Below are 24,289 nucleotides of genomic sequence, written 5' to 3'. Positions count from 1 at the left end.
TACTGTTCACCTTTATTTGCAAATAAATATCAGTTTTAAACTGCCTCTTACAGTGTGCAAGATCTACCACGTCTCTTTGAAAATGATAGAAAAATAAAATACTAGAATTATAAGTATACTTGTACTTTGTACAAAAGAGCATTCCCTTTGCTCAGCAGTAAGACATGCTAAACAGCCTGATCTGGTTTCTCCTTCCAGGAGGAGCCAAGTGTATCCTCCCTCTGAGAGGTCTGTCTGTGAACACCTGCTGGACAGGTGAGCTCCAGCCCGGTAGAAGTTGCCTCAAAACACAGATCTAGGATCAGCATAGCCTACCTCCATCCTTACCTCAAACCATTAGTGGGTAAAATTGTAAACTGACCTTCGTTCAGTTTCCAGGGGCAACTTCCTTCTACTCCGTACAGGCTCCTAAGGTACACTCCTGCTCCTGAACATACTGTATACTGTAGGTGTGTGTGTGACCGACTGGGTTTGAACCCAAGTCGTCTGTGCTCCACAAGACTGTGTTAGCCTGCTGAGTTAAAGCCTAAGCATTTGCTTCGGGGAGCTAATGAAAGACTTCAGGTTTCAGGCAGAGTTTGGGGTGGTTCACCTATGCTACCTGTGGATCTGGAGAGGTTTATGGGATATTACAATGCTGTTGAGGGCCATATAGAGACAAAGAGATGTTGTATATATATGTGACTTTGGTGCTGCTGTCTCTCTGTGCGTCTGTCACCGAGCAGAACATACCTCTATCTGTCTCAAGCATGGCATACATGTGAGTCTTGACAGCAAACACATATCATGACACCAACCACTGTATGCCAAACAGCCTTGGTTTCCATTCCTACTATATACATTGTTTTCCAACAGCTGTCATAAGTATTTAGCATTGCACAATTGGCCTGTAGAGCTAGCATGTTAGCGTGTAACAGAGTCTGTTGAGGTTTGCTAACAATCTGCTCTCAATGTCTATAGGTCCATAAGAGACTATCATTTATTTCTCTTATCGTAGTTACTGAGACGACTGCATATATTGCTCATTTAGATAAAATGCAAAATAAATAAAGATAGTATCCAGATTTACTAGGGCGCTCACTTACAAGACTGCACAGATATAAATATTATTTTAGGATTATAATGGATAAATTATTCTATACACTTAAAACATTCAGAAATCCTCCGCACTTCCAAAGCGGACTCTTCGTCTTCTTCAAGTATTAGCATACCCAGATACTCTGGAGAGGTTAAAAAACGTAACGAGAATACCTTATGATTACACTTACTTATCAAACTCCAAAATAATTCATATCATATTAATTAAGGACAATCCTTTTGATTGCTCGTCTGTTAGCAGCTACATCATGGTCACAAAAACATGTAGTAGATCAAATCTACAGCTCTACCGTATAATAAGTACTGATGCTGCAACAAGGCATACATTCCCCAGGGGCAGCCAGTACAGTGTGTCTCTCAGAGTCCTGTCCCTGTCTGTATTGGTCTGTCTCTGGCTGAAGCAGGTTCAGGTGTACAAAACAGTCTGGCTTTATGGAGTTTCTGCATCAAGGTCCAAGTGTGTGGTAGTCTGAGTATGAGAGGCCTCCGGGCTGAGATGGTCCGTCTGTACGCCTGTCTGAAGCACAGGCTGTGTCTGTCTGTCTGTCTGTCTCTCTCTCTCTCTGTCCGTCTGTTTTAAGGTCTCATACATGGAAGCCATTGTCGTGTAATAGCTGCAGTCGGAGGGTCTGAATGCTGCTGACGATCCTCCTTTGGTGGCCAATCAACACCACCCCGATCCTCCGCACGTCTCTAGGGGGAGAGGGAAGATACGCACACACACACGCACACACGCACACACTTGGTTAGGGGAAATTGTTGGGTTAACTTAAGGTATTGGAAGAATAAGGTGGGCAGGCAGTGCAACTATAACGTTTAGTCAAAGGTAGAGTAACATTAGAGTAACGTTTAGTTAAAGTTAGAGTAACAGAGTAATGTTTAGTTAAAGTTAGAGTAACATTAGAGTAACGTTTAGTTAAAGTTAGAGTAACAGAGTAATGTTTAGTTAAAGTTAGAGTAACATTAGAGTAACATTTGGTTAAAGGTAGAGTAACATTAGAGTAATGTTTAGTTAAAGTTAGAGTAACAGAGTAATGTTTAGTTAAAGTTAGAGTAACAGAGTAACATTTAGTTAAAGGTAGAGTAACATTAGAGTAATGTTTAGTTAAAGTTAGAGTAACATTAGAGTAACGGTTAGTTAAAGTTAGAGTAACATTAGAGTAACATTTAGTTAAAGTTAGAGTAACATTAGAGTAACATTTAGTTAAAGTTAGAGTAACATTAGAGTAACGGTTAGTTAAAGTTAGAGTAACATTAGAGTAACGGTTAGTTAAAGTTAGAGTAACATTAGAGTAATGTTTAGTTAAAGTTAGAGTAACAGAGTAACATTTTGTTAAAGTTAGAGTAACATTAGAGTAATGTTTAGTTAAAGTTAGAGTAACAGAGTAATGTTTAGTTAAAGTTAGAGTAACAGAGTAACATTTAGTTAAAGTTAGAGTAACATTAGAGTAACATTTAGTTAAAGTTAGAGTAACATTAGAGTAACAGTTAGTTAAAGTTAGAGTAACATTAGAGTAATGTTTAGTTAAAGTTAGAGTAACAGAGTAACATTTAGTTAAAGTTAGAGTAACATTAGAGTAATGTTTAGTTAAAGTAAGAGTAACAGAGTAATGTTTAGTTAAAGTTAGAGTAACATTAGAGTAACATTTAGTTAAAGTTAGAGTAACATTAGAGTAACATTTAGTTAAAGGTAGAGTAACATTAGAGTAACGTTTAGTTAAAGTTAGAGTAACATTAGAGTAATGTTTAGTTAAAGTTAGAGTAACAGAGTGATGTTTAGTTAAAGTTAGAGTAACATTAGAGTAATGTTTAGTTAAAGTTAGAGTAACATTAGAGTAATGTTTAGTTAAAGTTAGAGTAACAGAGTAATGTTTAGTTAAAGTTAGAGTAACAGAGTAATGTTTAGTTAAAGTTAGAGTAACATTAGAGTAATGTTTGAAGTAGGGAACAGTCCCTCCACTCACTCAATACTCATCTGTGCCACAGAGTCCAGTGTGCTGAATCCTGCTGCCACAAAGCTACTCTTGTATTGGCTCATCTTGATGGAATCCAACCAATCCCCGATGGAGATGAACACGTGGTAGTCCACCACCTCTCCGGGGGACTCTGCTAGACTGACAGATGGATCAAACAAAAGAGAATATAATAAGAACTAAAAACGTTTCACTTGTGGGTGAAATCAGAATGTCTGTGAAATGAAATGAATAATGTGATGTACCCCTGTATATCTTCCACCAGGGCCAGCAGGCTGCTGGGGTTCCTGATCAGCTTGTCCAGGAAGGAGACCACATCAGTGAACTTGGGCCTCTGGCTCCTCTCCTTCTGCCAGCAGTGCAGCATCAGCTGGTGTAGAACCACGGGGCAGCCCATAGGAGCAGGGAGACGGTAGCCTTCCTCTATGGACAGGATCACCTGGGGTGGATGAAGGGAGAGAGTCAGCACGCACACACTTCTCGCTCATGTCATTGAGGCATTTCAGGAAGTGTGTACTATGCAAGTATTACTACAGTATATCAGAGCGACTGTAACCATGCCTCCAGGGTGTGTTAGGGGGGCTGTGTAAATATAACAGCCTGTTCATCTGGCCGGAAGCCTTGATGTCCTCTCTGAGCCCTGACGGGTGGTAGGATGGGGCGGAGGGGTGAGGAGGCAGAGGCAGCAACAGTCAGGGATTGGCGGGGGCGTTTGTCTTGGAAAGCACTTCTAAGCAATTCCCCAGCATCACAATCCCCATGAGGCCAGTGGCTGTGTGTGTGCTGGTGTGCGCTGTGAATAGCTGAAGGGGATTACCAAAGAGCTTTCACACTCCACAGGGTGACGGGATGAATCTCCTCCATCCCTCTGACGATTGACCTGAGACCGTGAGGTCAGTCAGCCAGGGTCTGACTCCACAACTTTTAAACCCCTCCGTTGGCCAGTCTCTCTCTCTCTCTCTCTCCCCCCCCCCCCCCCCCCTCTCCCACCAGTGGAATCTCAAAGCTTTAGATACTATACAGTATGGACACTCATAAGAATGGTGTTTCACGATACCCAATCCCAATTAAGACTATCAGGTTAACTCCATAGAGAAGACATCATCCACAACTCACATCCTGATTGGACATCTCCCAGTAAGGCCGCTCCCCGTAGGACATCACTTCCCACATGACGATACCGTAGCTCCAGGCATCGCTGGCTGATGAGAACTTCCTGTAGGAGATGGCCTCTGGAGCTGTCCACCTGATAGGGATCTTACCTCCCTGTTCTCACACACACACACACACACACACGCCAGGTTCCATCTGGTTCGTGACAATGCATGCTTGAGGAAATATGTGCAAATGACAGACCATATGTTAAACAGTCTCAGTTTGAATGCACTTTTCTGAAGTCTCTCAACGTGTACAAACACATTTTCACAGTTTGAGACTTTGTGTCAAAGAACAAAGAAACGCTCTGAGCTGCTTTAACAGCAGAACTAACATTCCTCTTGGCCTTTCTCCCTGTACTCTCTTTCTATCTCTTCAGATGAGGGCAAGAGTAAAATCTGCACAAATCCTCAGTCCATATTGTGGCTGTGACCCAACCTGCCTGCCTGCTCCCCACTCTCTTCCCCTGTCCCCTCACCCTACCAGACCAAAGTTCTGTCGAGCGGAAAATAGTTTACAGATGCCCCCAAAAGCAAAATATCCTTTCTGTTCTCTCTTCCCCGTTTTCTTCCAGAATACACCCTTTCCCCTCAGAGTGACCCTAAGAATAGAGGTCACTAGGAGGGCATGCAGACTCAGAGAACTGTGTGTATAGACAGACTATACAGAACAGAAATAGAACAAAATAACAGCAGTTGATCGAGTGGAAAGAAAGATGAGTGAAAGCTATTGAAAGCACAGATAAGGTCAGGGGAAGATCATAGTTACCGTGGTGGTGTAAGCTGCCTCGGGGTCGTCCTCCAGGACTCTGGACAGGCCGAAGTCAGACACCTTACACACCAGGTTGCTGTTCACCAGGATATTACGAGCGGCCAGGTCCCTGTGGACGTAACCCATGTCAGACAGGTACCTCACGCCCGACGCGATGCCACGCAGCATACCCACCAACTGGATCACTGTGAAGTGACCGTCGTGCTTCTAATGGAGAGAGGGACACAAGAGAGCGAGATTTTCATTATGTCTTTTTGTTCTTATATAATTGAAAATCAATAAACAAATGGTATTTGCTTCTCACCCTCAGGAAAGAGTCCAGAGATCCATTTTCCATGTACTCCACCACAATCATCACAGGTCTGCCTGAAATCACAGCACACAGCACCACCAGGTCAGTCAGACCGGTTAGAGATGTGACTGGAATAAGAGCCTGCCCACACCCAGCTCTCCAGTGTCTGAGCAGGAGAACCTTCCTCTACAGTAATGCTACTAACCAAGCAGCAGTCATCTCTTGCATACTGTCTGTGTATCATCATTGTGTCAATATTTGCTACAGAAAGTAACCAAGAGGAACAAATTAACACTGGCTCAGGTTTCCCTGTGTTTCATTAATCCCTGTTTGCTGAAGGACTCAGAGTGGAGTTACTCTCTGTATGATGGTTAATAGAAGATTAGACCGGGGGTTAGAATAGATACTTTATTCTAGATTTATGTGTTTAATGGACATTTGTCCCAACCCCTCCAGACCCTCAAACATTGAGAGGCTCAGGGTCAGCAATGGTACAGCACCATTGGAGCATGTTGCGGTTTAACCTTGCTCAAGGGTTGGTACTCTCTCTAGCATCTAGGCCACCTGCTGCCCACATTTGCATCTGCACACTGTTTCCCAGTCAGAGTCTATGAGCCTGGGGAGGGATTAGCATTAGCCTTTAGCATCAACATGCTGTTTCCGGTTAGAGTCCATGGGCCTGGGGGGGGGATTAGCGTTAGCCTTTAGCATTAGCATGCTGTTTCACTGTGAGAGTCTATGGGCCTGGGGAGAGTGGACCATAATCCACCACTGGATTAATTAACATCCTGTTTGATTAACAGCCTGTTCTAATTATTGGCCACTGTTATTGCTCTTTAGTCACACCAGGGAGGAGAGGTAGACAGGCGGGAGGTCAAGGGAGTAGGAGATGAGGAGCCACGGTAAAGGCAGAGAGAGAAGAGAGAGGAGGGGCCCGGGAGGGAGAGGGAGTCAGGACAGCAGAGAGGAGGAGGCCGGGGTGAGGACAAAGGGGTATTTATCGGCTGTCTCCCCCTGCCTCCCATGGGGCACCCATCTCCTCTCTGTGATCTCCCAGTGGGTGAGTGTGCTGCTGAGTGCACTAATTACAGGATTACACACAACAGACAGACAGAGACAGCTCTGGACAGCTTAATATATTATAATAATATGCATTAAAGACAGGTCTTTCATTAGAAAACATACAGCCAAATCATACAGTGATCCAGAAAACTACACATTTAATCAACCAACGTTTTTCACTGTTTCAGAGCCCATTGATTTATGTTATGTTTCTTGTCTGTTGTGTTGTCCATCCATTGACACAGAATGAGTGCCATGGCTCCATGGTAATGCATGAAAGGGAACACTAAAAGAAACCCCACTGTTCAAACTCATCAGACATTTCACAGCTCCTGATTCACACAGACTACAGCTGATTGGTTCTGTCGATCGCACGTTTAGCTTCGCTAAAGTGACATTCTGTTTACTCCTCACAGTATCCTGTTAATTGGGGTAATTGGCTCAACAGTCTGGCAGTAAGGACAGGCCTGCTGTGAGGCTATGATATCGGAATATACAATCTGAGATGCGAAAAGAAACAGGACGGGAGGTTGAAAAGTGTGACCCTGCCACGGCTGAATTAGAAGCAGGCCTCAGTCAGGGGTCGTTGTCATGATTACTTGGTTTCCTGTAAAATGTACTATTTCAATTGTATCACATGTTTTGGAGGACTGAGTTTCAGTTAACTAATGGCTATTTGATGAATTCTTCAAGACATGGATCAGTTTCCGTGAAGTGAAATAACGTTGGCGCTGACAACCCTGGCCTGCTGCTCGGCTATAGTGAGAGAGGTAGGGGGCAGGTCAGGACACTCAGTATCTGGCTCACACATAAGGCCAGTGATTTCTTCAGCTAGCCAGGCCGGACCTGAATGGGGGCTCTGTGAGGCAGTCAGTAAGTCAGCCAGCCAGGCAGAGAGAGAAAGAGTGAAGCAGTGGTGAATGGGGGCTCTGTGAGGCAGTCAGTAAGTCAGCCAGCTAGGCAGAGAGAGAGAGAGAGAAGCAGTGGTGAATGGGGGCTGAAGATATAGAGCAGCTGGCTGGGCTGGCAGCAGAGAGCAGTGATCAGAGGCTGTCTGTCCATGGTGCTGACCAGATTACACTTCTCTCTATATCAGCTCTGAGCTTCAGAGAGGACCAGGCCTGAGTTCTCCATGTAAACCTCTCTCTCTCTCTTCCTCTCTCAATTCAATTCAAGGGGCTTTATTGCCATGGGAAACACATGTTAACATTGCCAAAGCAAGTGAAGTGTATATAATATACAAAAGTGAAATAAACAATAAATAAATAAACAATAAAAATGAACAGTAAACATTACACTCACAGAAGTTCCAAAAGAATAAAGACTAATTGTTTTTTGGTAAGTTTCAAAACAACATTCCTTCCGTCTATAGCATTTCTTAATATTGTGCAGTTCCTTCGGCTTTGATGCCTCATGATTGAGTATTGCTCTGCTCAAGAAGACTGTGATTTTGCTGTGGTATGATAGGGGTGTCAGTGGGCTGACTGTGAACGCTCTGAGAGACTCAGGGTTGAGGTCATTGATAAATAGTCTACAGTACTACTGCCAAGCTATAGGTGTACCTACCATAGGAGTCCGCTCGAAGCCTACCATTGACTATGTACATACCCAGCGTGTGACAGAGCTGCAGGAGTTGTGACCTGTTTTTGATGGTTATGTTGTCATAGTTGTGCCTAGGATGGCATATGGGGTAGGGAACGCTGTCACCTCAATGTAGGTGTTTGTCCCCCTGTGTGCTGAGGGTGTCAGGTTCTTGTCCTGTTCTGGCATTTAGGTCACCACAGACTAGTACGTGTCCCTGGGCCTGGAAATGATTGATTTCCCCCTCCAGGATGGAGACGCTGTCTTCATTAAAGTATGGGGATTCTAGTGGGGGGGATATAGGTAACACATAGGAGGACATTTTTCTCTGTTAAGATCATTTCCTTTTGCATTTCTAGATAAATGTAAAATGTTCCTGTTTTGATGAATTTAATGGAGTTTGGTAGGTCTGCTCTATACCAAATTAGCATACCCCTTGAGTCCCTTCCCTGTTTCACACCTGGTAGTTTGGTGGATGGGACTACCAGCTCTCTGTAACCTAGAGGGCAACCAGTGGGTCCGGCTCCTCTATTCCAGGTTTCTTGTTGGATGACAATGTCTGTATTTCCGATTTATTTGATGAAGTCCAGGTTCCTGCTCTTTAGGCCAAAGGCAGATGACCTCAGGCCTTGGATATTCCAGGATGAGATAGTGAAGGCTTTGTGTTCCATAAAGTGTCCAATGTTGTTGGTTGTGTGGTTAGGCCTCAGCCCAATAAGTGTGAGCAGATCCTACTGGCTTGGGCTAGTGTAAGAGTGGGGGTTGGGCCTGTTTGCACACTCACGGCCTGGGTGTATGTGTGACTTCCATGTTGAGGCCCTCTTTGAGGGGGTGGGTTGCATGGGGTGGGCAGGAGGGGCATAGGTCCGTTCTGAGAGGGCCTAAATGGGGTGTGTGCATGGTTGACTTGGGGGGGTGTTGACTGGTTGGGGTGGGGGTGTGTATGTGGTTGGTGGTGTTGTGGTCTGGATGTAGGTCCTCCTGGCGTGTGTCCTCTATGTGTAGGTCTGGTGGGGGTGGAGGGGGTGGGGGTCCCAGCAGGTCTGGGAGAGTCTCGCTGTTCTGGGCGGGGTGTCTATTGATCTGATCTGTCACTTCCTGTGTGAAGTGTGGGGGCTGCGTTTGAGAGCGATGTCCTTTAGAGTCCGGGTGAAGGTGGGCACTACTGCCTTGTATAGGTGGACCTGGTCATAGAGGCTGTTCAAGTCCAGGGTGGTGTGGTGCGCCAGGAAAACATTTGGTTTTGAGGCACAGTCATGGGAAATACTTGCGTTTACCCACTGTTATGTTTGCAGGGTGGAAGTCTTTTTGTGGTAGCAGGGTGGAGATAACCACTTGTGCGTTGGGGAAAGTAGAAGAAGCTTTTTCAATCATTCCGTTCAGTGTTGTGGCCACCCTTTCCTGCTGTGTTCTCTGGTCGTTTGTGCCTGTGTGTATTATTATGTGGCTAGGTGAACCTAGTTGGTCCTCAGACAGAAGGTCTAGGGCGTGCTGGGTGTTTGGACACCAGAGTTTAGACACACTGTGTTTGGGGAAAAGTTTTTTTCTTGTGTACATTTCCCATTTGAGTCCATAAGGAGAACAATCTGTGTCTTGTGTATGTCCTCAGGTTGTCAGGAAGGCTATCAGGGTGGCTGACAGGGGGGGGGGGTGCTCAGAGGGGGTGAGATGCCCATGGGCTTGGGGTTCTTCATTTGTCTGTCCTGCTGTGATGTGAATGCTATGGTCAGGGTCTGGTGTGGACTGTTGTGCTGTGCTGTCGAGACTTTTGGCGGGAGCTGAGGTGGGCTGTTCTGCTGGCTTCTCTGCGGGGGTGGCCACCTCTCTAGTGGGTTGTTCTCTGTCACACGCCATCCCCCTCACCCTCTCCTCCAGCAGTCTGATCCTCTCCTCTAGTGCTCTGCTATTCTCCTGCTCTTGCTTTTAATATTGTTGAAGTTGTCTCACCACAGTCCAGAGTGCAGATAGGTCTCTCTCCACCTCCATCTCTCCGGGTTTGGTTAAGGGGGTGTTGTTGTGCTGGACTGTTGTCTGGGTCTGTGCTGACTGGAGTGTAAACCCCTGCTGTTTCAGCTCCACCTGTCTTACTTCCAGCTGGGGGAATGTATCCTTCAATGAGGGGGTAGTACTCTGTGCTGGGAGGTTGACTTGCCACTTGGGGTTGCTCATCTGTTGGGTTACAGTGCCGTGCGAAAGTATTCGGCCCCCTTGAACTTTGCGAACTTTTGCCACATTTCAGGCTTCAAACATAAAGATATAAAACTGTATTTTTTTGTGAAGAATCAACAACAAGTGGGACACAATCACGAAGTGGAACGACATTTATTGGATATTTCAAACTTTTTTAACAAATCAAAAACTGAAAAATTGGGCGTGGAAAATTATTCAGCCCCTTTACTTTCAGTGCAGCAAACTCTCTCCAGAAGTTCAGTGAGGATCTCTGAATGATCCAATGTTGACCTAAATGACTAATAATGATAAATACAATCCACCTGTGTGTAATCAAGTCTCCGTATAAATGCACCTGCACTGTGATAGTCTCAGAGGTCCGTTAAAAGCGCAGAGAGCATCATGAAGAACAAGGAACACACCAGGCAGGTCCGAGATACTGTTGTGAAGAAGTTTAAAGCCGGATTTGGATACAAAAAGATTTCCCAAGCTTTAAACATCCCAAGGAGCACTGTGCAAGCGATAATATTGAAATGGAAGGAGTATCAGACCACTGCAAATCTACCAAGACCTGGCCATCCCTCTAAACTTTCAGCTCATACAAGGAGAAGACTGATCAGAGATGCAGCCAAGAGGCCCATGATCACTCTGGATGAACTGCAGAGATCTACAGCTGAGGTGGGAGACTCTGTCCATAGGACAACAATCAGTCGTATATTGCACAAATCTGGCCTTTATGGAAGAGTGGCAAGATATCCATAAAAGGTGTCGTTTAAAGTTTGCCACAAGCCACCTGGGAGACACACCAAACATGTGGAAGAAGGTGCTCTGGTCAGATGAAACCAAAATTGAACTTTTTGGCAACAATGCAAAATGTTATGTTTGGCGTAAAAGCAACACAGCTCATCACCCTGAACACACCATCCCCACTGTCAAACATGGTGGTGGCAGCATCATGGTTTGGGCCTGCTTTTCTTCAGCAGGGACAGGGAAGATGGTTAAAATTGATGGGAAGATGGATGGAGCCAAATACAGGACCATTCTGGAAGAAAACCTGATGGAGTCTGCAAAAGACCTGAGACTGGGACGGAGATTTGTCTTCCAACAAGACAATGATCCAAAACATAAAGCAAAATCTACAATGGAATGGTTCAAAAATAAACATATCCAGGTGTTAGAATGGCCAAGTCAAAGTCCAGACCTGAATCCAATCGAGAATCTGTGGAAAGAACTGAAAACTGCTGTTCACAAATGCTCTCCATCCAACCTCACTGAGCTCGAGCTGTTTTGCAAGGAGGAATGGGAAAAAATGTCAGTCTCTCGATGTGCAAAACTGATGGAGACATACCCCAAGCGACTTACAGCTGTAATCGCAGCAAAAGGTGGCGCTACAAAGTATTAACTTAAGGGGGCTGAATATTTTTTTACGGCCAATTTTTCAGTTTTTGATTTGTTAAAAAAGTTTGAAATATCCAATAAATGTCGTTCCACTTCATGATTGTGTCCCACTTGTTGTTGATTCTTCACAAAAAAATACAGTTTTATATCTTTATGTTTGAAGCCTGAAATGTGGCAAAAGGTCGCAAAGTTCAAGGGGGCCGAATACTTTCGCAAGGCACTGTATGTATTGAAGAGGTCTGGTCTGACCCGCTCGGGGTGGGGGTATCTTCCTCAAGGGAGAGCTTCTCCTGTTGGGCTAATTCTTTGATTAGGTGAAACAGAGGAGTAGTGTGCTAATATAGCACCGTGCCATGCCAGGGGATAGTTTGTGTGGAAGATGAGGTTGCTGATGTTCCCATTTTTATAATAGTCAGCAAAAAGTGTCTCTTGATTTTCTATAAGGAACTTCATTTTGTGATCTTTTCTTGCCTTATCATTCTTTACATACACAGGGTACTGTAATTTTAATTTTAATTATTTTAATTACCTCTGAACAGCGGGAGGCAGCTTCTAAGGCCTCTCCATTTGGTTGGAGTAGACTGTGCGACTCTCCTGCCATTGTTGGGCTAAAGGGCTTTGACACCACTCACTTGACCCGTCAGTGCTAATTGAAGTTGTATCAAGCTTGGCAGCCTTCATTTAGCATTCAGTCCTTATAAAGTAATGTAATGTATTTTCTTCTTGGCTTTTGGAAATAAAATATAGCTTCAGACTAAACATTACTCACTCAGTTCCAGGTTGGATGGTGTTTTCAGGTTTCTGTTGTTTTCCAGAGCATTTGCTGTATAGCGTTGGAATAATAATCTTTGGTAGTTGTAAACCTTCCAGGTGATTCTGTAATTCCGTCCAAAATCAGGTTGTAGGTTTTGAGTTTTGATTTGGAGTGAAGGTTATGTTGTAGAGGGTAGCATCCTGTATATGTTCCTGACAAAAAATCCAAGTTTATCTAACTCTAAATCTATCTTTTTTTAAGAACATTCTGAAAAATGCAGGAGCTCATCTGATCATGACCCCTCTCTCTCTCTACGTCTTCTGTCTAGCTTCTCTTTTTCTCTCCTCTCTGCTACCTCTGTCTTCCTCTCTCTTCATTTCTCCTCTCTACCTCTCTCTTCGCATCTCCTCTCTACCTCTCTCTTCCTATCTCCTCTCTACCTCTCTCTTCCTATCTCCTCTCTACCTCTCTCTTCCTACCTCCTCTCTACCTCTCTCTTCCTATCTCCTCTCTACCTCTCTTACCCATCTCCTCTCTACCTCTCTCTTCCTATCTCCTCTCTACCTCACTCTTCCTATCACCTCTCTACCTCTCGCTTCCTATCACCTCTCTACCTCTCTCTTCCTACCTCCTCTCTACCTCTCTCTTCCTACCTCCTCTCTTCCTCTCTCTTCCTACCTCCTCTCTTCCTATCTCCTATCTACCTCTCTTCCTATCTCCTATCTACCTCTCTTCCTATCTCCTATCTACCTCTCTTCCTATCTCCTATCTACCTCTCTCTTCCTATCTCCTATCTACCTCTCTCTTCCTATCTCCTATCTACCTCTCTCTTCCTATCTCCTCTCTACCTCACTCTTCCTATCTCCTCTCTACCTCACTCTTCCTATCTCCTCACTACCTGACTCTTCCTATCTCCTCTCTACCTCTCTCTTCCTATCTCCTATCTACCTCTCTCTTCCTATCTCCTATCTACCTCTCTTCCTATCTCCTATCTACCTCTCTTCCTATCTCCTATCTACCTATCTCCTATCTACCTCTCTCTCTTCCTCTCTCCATCTCTCTGTATCTGCAGGAGCCAATCCAGAGGAACTACTGAGAGTATAAAGTAGTGGTGAGTGAGGAGCATTACCTGGTGTTTCTGTTCAGGTAAGATAGTCACACCCTGATACCTCTCCTTTAATTAGACTCTGGAGTGGAGGAGGGGAAACAACATATGGAGACAGACTGAAGGAGACAGAGAGAGAGGGAGAGGGAGAGAGAAAGGGAGAGGGAGAGAGAAGGGGAGAGAGAAGAGTGTCTGACAGTGAAGAGAGAGATCAGAGGGAAAGAACGATGGAGAAAGTGACAGTGTGGCGTACACAGGTGTCTCTACAGAACAGTGGACTAGACGAGCGTGGAATGGCTGCTACACATTGTGCTGTAGCGTGTGCTTGTGTGTGTGTGGCATATGCAGCTATGTGGAATGGCTGGTTGTAATGACTCATTAACGGTGTTAGAGGCAGCTGTCCCAGATAAACACACACTTTCTGCGGTCTGTCTGTCCATGTAAACTCCTAAAAACACAATCAACTACAATTCCTATGACCCTCCTTACTTCTGGTGACCACGCCCTCCAGCCTAATGATGTTGGGGTCATCGAACTGTCCCATGATGCTGGCCTCTCGGAGGAAGTCCCGCCTCTGGCGCTCCACGTAGCCGCCTTTCAGCGTCTTTATCGCCACAGCGATTTCCCTCTTCCCCAGTGTCCGCAGACGACCGCTACACACCTCCCCGAACTCACCTGGAATACACACACACACACACAATATCAAACCACTGGAGGGCAGTGTTGCAGTACAGAGACAACTCCACAACACGTTTAACTCTGAATTATTCAACTCTCTAAAATGTCTCTTTGCTCCTTCTGAACTATCAGCCTACAATCAATCCATAGTCTCTCCTCTGCTCTCTAAAGCTCTAACAACTTTCATATCCCCCACTGTGTTTGTGTATGTGTGTGTGTGTTAGATTGTTATATTGAGCAGAGAGAATGTAGTCTTAAATCAAGTGCTGGGAGGGGAAGCACAAGCCCCCCACTGTATAGAAGATATAATTAACTTCCTTTCTTTAAAATGAAAACAGATTGCTTCATATGGCTCATTATGGCATATTACACCCAGATGCCAGATCTTCTCACATCCACTACGGTATATATATAGAGCATACTGTGCAAATCTAAAGGAGCTTCTGTAATGAGTACTGAATATATATATATATTGTTGCCATAATTTACCTTGTTCTTTCCATGCCAATGAAGCTTGACGAATTGAATGGATAATTGAGGATAGAGTGCCCACCTGCTCCGATGACTCTTTCTATGCGGATCCGGGTTGGGTCAATCTCTTTGGCAAACTCATGGACAGCCTGAGTAGGATCCTCATAGGTGTCCGGATCTACATAGGTCTTTACCCCTGGATACGGGAGGGCTGAGAAGAAGAGAGGAGAGACTGGGTTCTGCCTTTGGTAACTTTGCTACCTGCTGTTTTATGCCTCATCTTTGTTAATAACCTCTAGTCTCCATCTCCAAACAGAACAATCAATGGTCATGCAAAACAGAGCTCTAGCATCAGCCTGAAGACACAATCAACCTCAAACATCCACTTCTGGATGAAACACAACTCTGAAGGTCGGAGCGATAAGTCAAGATATCAGTGGAGAGAGAGGAGGAATAAACAGGAAAGAACAGAGAGAAAGAGGAGGAGAGAGGAGAGAAGGAGGACGAGAAGAGAGAGTGTCCTCTCTGTCCTCCACTGATGAGGACAAGGATAGCTCTGAAACACAGAGACAGTCTGTATGGAGTCAAGCCTATCTGTTGACAGAAAGAGAGAGGGGACAGACACATAGGGCAGTAAGAGGCCCTGTCAGATGGACTCTCTCTCTCAGAACTCATCTTGCTGTTTGTCTGTCCCTCTATCACTGCCCCCTTCCTATATCCTATCTCCTTCTGAGTCATTTCCCTCTGTTCCTTTCTCCCCCTCTCGCTCATCTCAGAGATAAAACACAGTGGATGTGGGGAAAAAGAGAGACAGAGAGGTAGAGGAGAGGCAGAGCTATAACTAGATTCAGCCAAAAGGTAAGACACAGATGACTTGAAATGGATTTTGAAGAGGAAGCGAGCAGGAGAGGATGGAGGGGGAGAGAGATGGAGAGAGAGCGAAGGAGGGAGGGAGCGAGGGAGGTGGGGGTGTTTCAGAACCTTTTGTTCTGTGGATTTGTTTAAAGTTGGCAATGTATCACTCCTACTGACACCCCTCCCCTCCCCCTCTGTCTGTGTTGTAAAACTGAGAGAGGGTGTTACCAATCTCTCAAAGTCTGCTACGGCCAGGGGTTAGGGACACACTTCATCCACATTTACATCTAAACTAATGGAGGCTTGAGAATGGCAGACATGGTTAGAATTGATTGTATGCAAATTGTCCACACAGTGTTTCTTTCCAGGATAGTTCTCTTTAGCATGAAATGGACAGAGAAGCTCAATATGGTACAGTGTTACTGTGGGAATTTTATTTTTAAGCTTTAAGTCTCGCCACAGTTTAGCCATTTATCTTTCAACAAAACACTCACAGGAGGCGGAAATAATAAAATGAAATGCGTCTGTTCACCTGAATTGGTAAAATTGGGTGTGAAGTGATGTGAGTCAGAAAGAGAGAGGCAGAGAGAAAGACGAGTAGAGAAGGAGAGTAGAAACAGAAGTCCTACCATGTCCGTTCTGATAGTTGGTCCTCCTCTTGTCGTCTGAGCTCATCTTGGATTTGATGTACCACTGACACCTGGGAGACACAATGACACGTTGTCCTTTAAAACAAGGAACACCAGATGCTGAAGGAGTTCACCTTGTCCAGAGAGAGGAACTACTAAACCAAACGGAGTATCTAGTGGTCTTGTTGGAGAACATTTTCTCTGAGAAACTTGGATCAACACATTTCTATTGCACTTTCACCAGAGCAGTCATGTGTAACATGGAATGTGTTTGGGTGTGTGTGACTTTTAAATGTGTTTGCATGTGTGTTTGTGTGTGTGTGTGTGAGAGACTTGGAATGTGTTTGGGTGTTTGTGTGTGTGTGTGTGTGTGTGTGTGTGTGTACACTTGGAATTTGTTTGTGTGTGACTTGGAATGTGTTTCTGCGTGTGTGTGACTTGGAATGTGTTTGTGTGACTTTGGATGTGTTTGGGTGTGTGTTTGATTGATCACTGCTCCTCATACACTCACCAAACACTTAGACACTGCTCTCTAGAAGAGCCCATCCTCTCACACACACACACACACACACACACACAAACACACAGTGTGGAGAGGATCACAGGTTCACACTCCAGCCAGTCAACTTCATTAGCTTTATCATGCTGGATGAACAGGAAGTAATTAACATCTAGTCTACAGATCTACAGGAGTGAGAGGGGGAGAGACAGGGAGAGAGAGAGGTAGGGTTGATCTATAGTGGTGATTAGATAATTAAGTAGACTATTAACAGACACAGAGGGTGTAGCTGTGGCTGCCATGCCCCTAGGCAGGCTGGGAGAGGAGGATGGGGGAGAGAGAGAAAGTGATAGAGACAGAAGAGGTGAGTTAGTGCTGGCACCAGTCTGATAACTACATAAAAGAGCGAGAGAAACAGAGAGTAAGAGAGGGAGGATACAGCCCCCTCCATGAGCCATTTCACATGTAATAATCATATCAGCACAAATACACACAGACACACAGAAACACACATAGACACACACAGAGACACACACATACAGACAGACACAGACACACACACATACAGACAGACACACAGAGGTATGTGTGTGGTATATTTAGTCCAACAGGATGGCTTAGTTCAGAGGCGAGCTAAGAATAGGAGAGGAGAAGAGAGAATCAGGGGCTAGGTTAGACAGTTTTGAGGAGAAGAGAGGAGGGACAGAAAGGAGGACAGAGAGGGGGACAGTGATTGCAGTCTTTAGAAATAGACAGGGGTCTTGGCTGAAAAGTGAAAGTTCTCCATTGTCCACAACTTTGACATTAAGAAGGTTTAAATGATGCTGATTGGATTTAGACAGAGGGCAAAGCAATCAGAGCACTCATTACAGAGAGAGGAGGGGTCAGTGTGGGAGTACACAAGCCTGAGTGTTAGTGTTAGTGTGTGCGTGTGTGTGTGTGACCATGGTTTCTCCATAGAGGCAAGCCCAACCAGATCCAGATTGCCAGATCAGAGGGACTATCAAAGTGCTGGATATCTGTGGGTTGCCAGGTTGGGATCCTGCTGTGAGGTCTGAGGCCTGGACATTGACAGAGAAGAAATCACAGCAGAGATAGGAGAGGAGAGAAGAGGAGGAAAGAAGAGGAGGAAGAAGAGTGGAGACGAAATGAGTAAGAGACAAGATTTGTATTTATTTGATTTCACCAGGTGGGCCAGTTGAGAACAAGTTCTCATTTACAACTGTGACCTGGTCAAGATAAAGCAAAGCAGTGCGACAAAAACAACAACACAGAGTTACACATGGGATAAACAAATGTACAGTCAACAACACAATAGAAAATCTGTTTTCTGTGTGTGCAAATTAAGTAAGGAGGTAAGGCAATAAATAGGCCATAGTGGCGAAGTAATTACAATTTAGCAATTAACACTGGAGTGATCGATGTGCAGATGAGGATGTGCAAGAAGAAATACTGGTGTGCAAAAGAGCAGAAAAACAAAAACAAATATGGGATGAGGTAGGTAGTTGGTTGGATGGGCTAATTTCAGATGGGCTGTGTACAGCTGCAGCGATCGGTAAGCTGCTCTGACAGCTGATGCTTAAGTTAGTGAGGGAGATATAAGTCTCCAACTTCAGCAATTTTTTGCAATTCGTTCCAGTCATTGGCAGCAGAGAACTGGAAGGAAAGGCGGCCAAAGTAGGTGCTGGCTTTGGGGATGACCAGTAAAATATACCTGCTGTAGTGCGTGCTACGGGTGGGTATTGCTATGGTGACCAGTGAGCTGAGATAAGGCAGAGCTTAACCTAGCAAAAACGTATAAACTCAGCAAAAAAATAAACGCCCCTTTTTCAGAACCCTGTCTTTCAAAGATAATTTGTAAAAATCCAAATAACTTCACAGATCTTCATTGTAAAGTGTTTAAACACTGTTTCCCATGCTTGTTCAATGAACCATAAACAATTAAAGAACATGCACCTGGGGAACGGTCGATAAGTCACTAACAGCTTAACTTCTTCGGGCTAGTGGGCAGTATTTGGAAGTTTGGATGAATGTGGTGCCCAAAGTAAACTTTCTGCTACTCAGGCCCAGAAGCTAGTATATGCATATAATAGTATTGGATAGAAAACACTCTAAAGTTTCCAAAACTGTTAAAATAATGTCTGTGAGTTTAACAGAACAGATATGGCAGGCGAAAACCCGAGGACAAACCATCCAGAAACCGTTTTCCCCCAGCTGGGAAAGGGAATATAAAAGGACGTCCTCCCAGATTGCAGTTCCTAGGGCTTCCACTAGATGTCAACAGTCCTTAGAAAGAGTTTCAGGCTTGTTTTTTGAAAAATGAGCTAGAATTTGTAGTTTTTCTAAGTGGCTACCATTTTGGTTGTAGTGTTTGTAGCGCGTTCAGGTGAGGGCGCGTACTTTGTTATTTATCTCCGGTAATGGTCTCCGGTATTCTCCGTCTTAAATTTCTAATTTATTTACATAATAGAGTACCTGAGGATTGATTAGGAACGTTGTTTGACTTGATTAGAAGATTTTAATTTTGTATGCATTTTGAACGAGGGACACCGGTGGATTACTGAGTCAAGCGTGGCATTGAAACATACTTTTTTGGGGATATAAAGAAGGACTTTATCGAACAAAATGACCATTTGTTATGTAGATGGGAACCTTGTGATTGCAACCTGATGAAGATCTTCAAAGGTAAGTGATTTATTTTATTGCTATTTCTGACTTTTGTGACGCTTCTGTTTGGTTGGAAAATGTATGTAATGCTTTTGTGCACAGGGCGCTGTCCTCAGATAACTGAATGGTGTGCTTTCGCCGTAAAGCCTTTTTGAAATCTGAGATGTGGCTGGAAGTTACGCTTTGAATTGATGTACGACACTTGTATTTTCATGAATGTTTAACATTACGATTTCTGTCATTTGAATTTGGCGCTCTGCAATTTCACCGAATGTTGGCCAGGTGGGACGGTAGTGTCCCAATGATCCGTAAGAAGTTAAGACAGTAGGCAATTAGGGTCACAGTTATGAAAACGTAGGACACTAATTAGGTCTTTCTACTGACTCTGAAAAACACTAAAAGAAAGATGCCCAGGGTCCCTGGAGGTTCCGTCATGGTCTGTGGCGGTGGTCTGTGACATCCTCCTCCGTCATGTGGTACCCTTCCTGCAGGCTCATCTTGACATGACCCTCCAGCATGACAATGCCACCAGCCATACTGCTAGTTCTGTGCGTGATTTCATGCAAGACAATAATGTCAGTGTTCTGCCATGGCCAGCGAAGAGCCCGGATCTCAATCCGATCTCAATTCCCCGCAGAAATGTCTGGGAACTTGCAAGTGCCTTGGAGGAAGAGTGGGGTAACATCTCACAGCAAGAACTGGCAAATCTGGTGCAGTCCATGTGGAGGAGATGCACTGCGGTACTTAATGCAGCTGGTGGCCACACCAGATACTGACTGTTACTTTTGATTTTGACCCCCCTTTGTTCAGGGAAACATTATTCCATTTATGTTCATCACATGTCTGTGGAACTTGTTCAGTTTATGTCTCAGTTGTTGAGTCTTGTTGTTCATACAAATATTTACACATGTTAAGTTTTCTGAAAATAAATGCAGTTGACAGTGAGAGGACATAATTTTTTTTGCTGAGTTTAGATGACCTGGAGCCAGTGGGTTTGGCGACGAATATGTAGCAAGGACCAGCCAACGAGAGCATACAGGTCACAGTGGTGGGTAGTATATGGGGCTTTGGTGACAAAACGGACGGCACTGTGATATACTGCATCCAATTTGCTGAGTAGAGTGTTGGAGGCTATTTTGTAAATGACATTGCCGAAGTCAAGGATCGGTAGGATAGTCAGTTTTACGAGGGTATGTTTGGCAGCTTGAGTGAAGGAGGCTTTGTTGCGAAATAGGAAGCCAATTCTAGATTTAATTTAGGATTGGAGATGCTTAATGTGAGTCTGGAAGGAGAGTTTACAGTCTAGCCAGACACAAAGGTATTTGTAGATGTCCACATATTCTAAGTCAGAACCATCCAGAGTAGTGATGCTAGTCGGGAGGGCGGGTTGGAGCAGTTGGAGGCCACAGAAGGAGTGTTGTATGGCATTGAAGCTCGTCTGGAGGTTTGTTAACACAGTGTCCAAAGAAGGGCCAGATGTATACAGAATGGTGCCATCTGCGTAGAGGTGGATCAAAGAGTCACCCGCAGCAAGAGCGACATAATTGACATATACAGAGGAAAGAGTCGGCCTGAGAATTGAACCCTGTGGCACCTCCATAGAGACTGCCAGAGGTCCGGAAAACAGGCCCTCTGATTTGACACACTGAATTCTATCGGAGAAGTAGTTGGTGAACCAGGCGAGGTAGTCATTCGAGAAACCAAGGCTGTTGAGTCTACTAATACGAATACGGTGATTGACAGAGTCGAAAGCCTTGGCCAGGTCAATTAAGATGGCTGCACAGTACTGTCTTTTATCGGTGGTTATGATATCTGTAAGGACCTTGAGAGAGGCTGATGTGCACCTGTGACCAGCTCGGAATAACGGATTGCATAGCGGAGAAGGTACGGTGGGATTAGAAATGGTCGATTATCTGTTTGTTCACTTGGCTTTCGAAGACTTTAGAAAGGCAGGGCAGGATGGATATAGGTCTGTAACAGTTTGGGTCAAGTGTCTCCCGCTTTGAAGAGGGGGATGACCGCGGCCGCTTTCCAATCTTTTGGAATCTCAGACGATAGGAAAGAGAGGTTGAACAGACTAGTAATAGGGGTTGCAACAATGGCAGTGGATAATTTTAGGAAGAGAGGGTCCAGATTGTCTAGCCCAGCTAATTTGTAGAAATCCAGATTTTGCAGCTCTATCAGTGCAGTGGGCAGCTGGGAGGAGGTGCTCTTATTCTCCATGGACTTTACAGTGTCCCAAAACATTTTGGAAATAGTGCCGCAATATGCCGATTTCTGTTTGAAAAAGCTAGCCTTTGCTTTCCTAACTGACTGTGTATATTGGTTCCTGACTTCCCTGAAAAGTTGCATATCGCGGGGACTATTCGATGCTATTGCAGTGTGCCACAGGATGTTTTTGTGCTGGCAGTCAAGTCTGGAGTGAACCAAGGGCTGTTCTTAGTTCTACATTTTTTGAAAGGGGCATGCTTATTTAAGATGGTGAGGAAAGCACTTTTAAAGAACAACCAGGCATCCTCTATTGATGGGATAAATATCCTTCCAGGATACCCGGGCAAGGTCGATTAGAAAGGCCTGCTCGCAGAAGTGTTTTAGGGAGCGTTTGACAGTGATGTGGGGTGGTTGTTTGACCGCGGACCCATAATGGACGCAGGCAATGAGGCAGTGATCGCTGAGATCTTGATTGAAGACAGAGAGGTGTATTTAGAGGGAAAGTTGGTCAGGATGATATCCATGAGGGTGCCCATGTTTATGGATTTGGGGTTGTACCTGGTAGGTTCATTGATAATTTGTGTGAGATTAAGGGCATCTTTAGAATGTTTAGAAGTTTAGAATGTAGGACGGACGGGGTGTTCAGCATATCCCAATTTAGGTCACCTAACAGTAAACTCTGAGATTACACAGGGGGCAATCAATTCACATATGGTGTCCAGGGAACAGCTGGGAGCTGAGTTTTTGGTGGCTTCCAAAGCCAGGATTCAGACATGGCTAGGACATCAGTGTTGGTGAAGTGTGCTAAAGCAGTGAATAAAACAAACTTAGGGAGGAGGCTTCTGATGTTAACATGCATGAACCCAAGGCTTTTACAATTACAGAAGTCAACAAATGATGGCACCTGGGGACATGCAGGGCCTGGGTTAACCTCTACATCACCAGAGGAACAGAAGAGGAGTAGGATGAGGGTACGGCTAAATGCTATAAGAATTGGTCATCTAGTGTGTTTGGAACAGAGAATAAAAGGAGCAGATTTATGGGCGTGGTAGGATAGATTCAGGGCATAATGTACAGACACGGGCACGGTAGGGTGCGAGTATAGTGGAGGTAAGCCTAGGCATTCAGTGACGATGAGTGAGGTTGCATCTTTGGAGGCGGCAGTTAAGCTAGGTGTGGTCTCTGCATGTGTGGGGGGTGGGACAAAGGGGCTATCTTAGACATGATGAGCAGGACTAGGGGCTCTGCAGTCAAATAAAACAATGAGAGCTGCCCTAAACAACAGTATACAAGGCATATTGACATTAGAGAGAGGCATAAAGCAACCACAGGTGTTGATTGGGAGAGCTAAGACAACAACAGGTAAACAACTAAGACAACAACAGGTAAGACAACAACGGGTAAACAGCTAAGACAACAACAACGGGTGCATGGTGATGAATGGGCAGAGCGGGTCAGTTAGCTCCACACAGGGCCTGAGTTCGAGGCTGGAGCAGATAGATAAACAAAATGAAGTACAGTGTTAATGAACAGTCCAGCGGCCATCAGGTGTGTAGCCGAGTGGTCATAGGGTCCAATGAGCAGCAATAGATGAAACAGGGAGCCGTTCGGTAGTCGTTACTACGCTAGGCGAGCAGGAGAAAAGCTAGCGGGTCGGGGCTAGCAGATAGGTCTTCACCGACATCCACGACGCAGAGGCCGGTTGAGAGCACATCGGCTGAATTACATCAGCAGACCAGTCGTGATGGATCGGTGGGGCTCCGTGTTGACAAGGGTCCAGGCCAATTGGCCAGAGAGGCGTTAGCCACAATAGTCACTCGGTAGCAGCTAGCTAGCTGCGATGATCCAGTGTGATGGTCCAGAGCATGTGGCAGAAATTCAGAAATGGAAAGAAACAGTCAGATATGCTCAGGGCTGATATAGTGCTGTGCAGACTGGCAGGTATTATCCGGGCTATCAGGGCTAAAGCGGCTGGTGTCTGAGCTAAAAGGTAAAGACCACTAGAAGTGGCTAACAATGACTAAATAGCTAGTAGCTAATTAGCTGACTAGCTGCTGATGGAGGTTCCAGTTATAAGGTCTAAAAAATAGCAGACCCGCACCACATTGGGTGAGACGGGTTGCAGGAAGGTATATTTAATCCGAAAATGGAAAAAAAGAGATTGAAATGTATACAAAAAAACTAAAACTGAATATTTACACGGGACAAAAACAAACACGTCATACTGCTACGCCATCTTGGATACTCGTCTCATCTCTTTAGATGAGAGAAGAATTGACTGTAGCCCCGCCAGTGATGGGGTCAGTGTGTTGATTAAAGCTCCTTTATCAGACCTGTCTAGCACCACTATCACTGAATCACTGGCTTTGAAAACACACAAAGACTGAACGCACACACAGACAGACACAAACTATTTTTCAAAGGTGTTCTCAAAAAAGGGTGTAAAGGATAGTGCTGTGGCTTTAAAGGCTATTCACGAACACTCACGCTCAAAAACACAAACACGCACGCACACACACACACACACACACACACACACACACACACACACACACACACACACACACACACACACACACACACACACACACACACACACACACACACACACACACACACACACACACACACACACACACACACACACACACACACACACACACACACACCACCTTTCAATATCAAACCCTGCCCAGAGCTTTAATCTAAAAGTCAATGTAATTCAACCTACTCTCTACCCTAATATCCACTGAGTCATTACTACATGCTGAAGCCAGTGTTTCCACTGATAAAAGAGGAGAGAATGAGGAGAGGATGAGGAGAGGATGAGGAGAGGATGAGGAGAGAATGAGGAGAGAATGAGGAGAGAATGAGGAGAGGATGAGGAGAGAATGAGGAGAGAATGAGGAGAGGATGAGGAG

At 44.8% G+C, this 24,289-nt stretch overlaps 1 protein-coding gene across 2 annotated transcripts in view; it reads right to left on the bottom strand.

Moving 5' to 3' along the window:
- LOC109877800 (ephrin type-A receptor 6-like) overlaps positions 1-24,289 on the bottom strand; it is a 204,830-nt gene continuing 180,541 nt past the window's right edge. Inside the window, exons 10-18 of one of the 2 annotated variants that reach the window (XM_031805584.1) lie at positions 15,992-16,062; positions 14,590-14,718; positions 13,848-14,033; positions 5,302-5,363; positions 4,995-5,204; positions 4,188-4,337; positions 3,317-3,510; positions 3,063-3,212; positions 1-1,791 (exon numbers count right to left, since the gene is read on the bottom strand). In XM_031805584.1, coding sequence (XP_031661444.1) covers positions 1,683-1,791; positions 3,063-3,212; positions 3,317-3,510; positions 4,188-4,337; positions 4,995-5,204; positions 5,302-5,363; positions 13,848-14,033; positions 14,590-14,718; positions 15,992-16,062 — 1,261 coding nt within the window. In that variant the 3' untranslated portion in view covers positions 1-1,682. Of the gene's footprint in view, positions 1,792-3,062; positions 3,213-3,316; positions 3,511-4,187; positions 4,338-4,994; positions 5,205-5,301; positions 5,364-13,847; positions 14,034-14,589; positions 14,719-15,991; positions 16,063-16,397; positions 17,552-24,289 lie in introns of those variants that run through there. The other variant, XM_031805585.1, reaches the window with a different exon arrangement.

The sequence above is a fragment of the Oncorhynchus kisutch genome, linkage group LG26 (assembly GCF_002021735.2).
Source record: "Oncorhynchus kisutch isolate 150728-3 linkage group LG26, Okis_V2, whole genome shotgun sequence".
In the NCBI taxonomy this organism is placed as follows: domain Eukaryota; kingdom Metazoa; phylum Chordata; class Actinopteri; order Salmoniformes; family Salmonidae; genus Oncorhynchus; species Oncorhynchus kisutch.
This window is presented reverse-complemented; position numbering and strand designations above follow the sequence as displayed.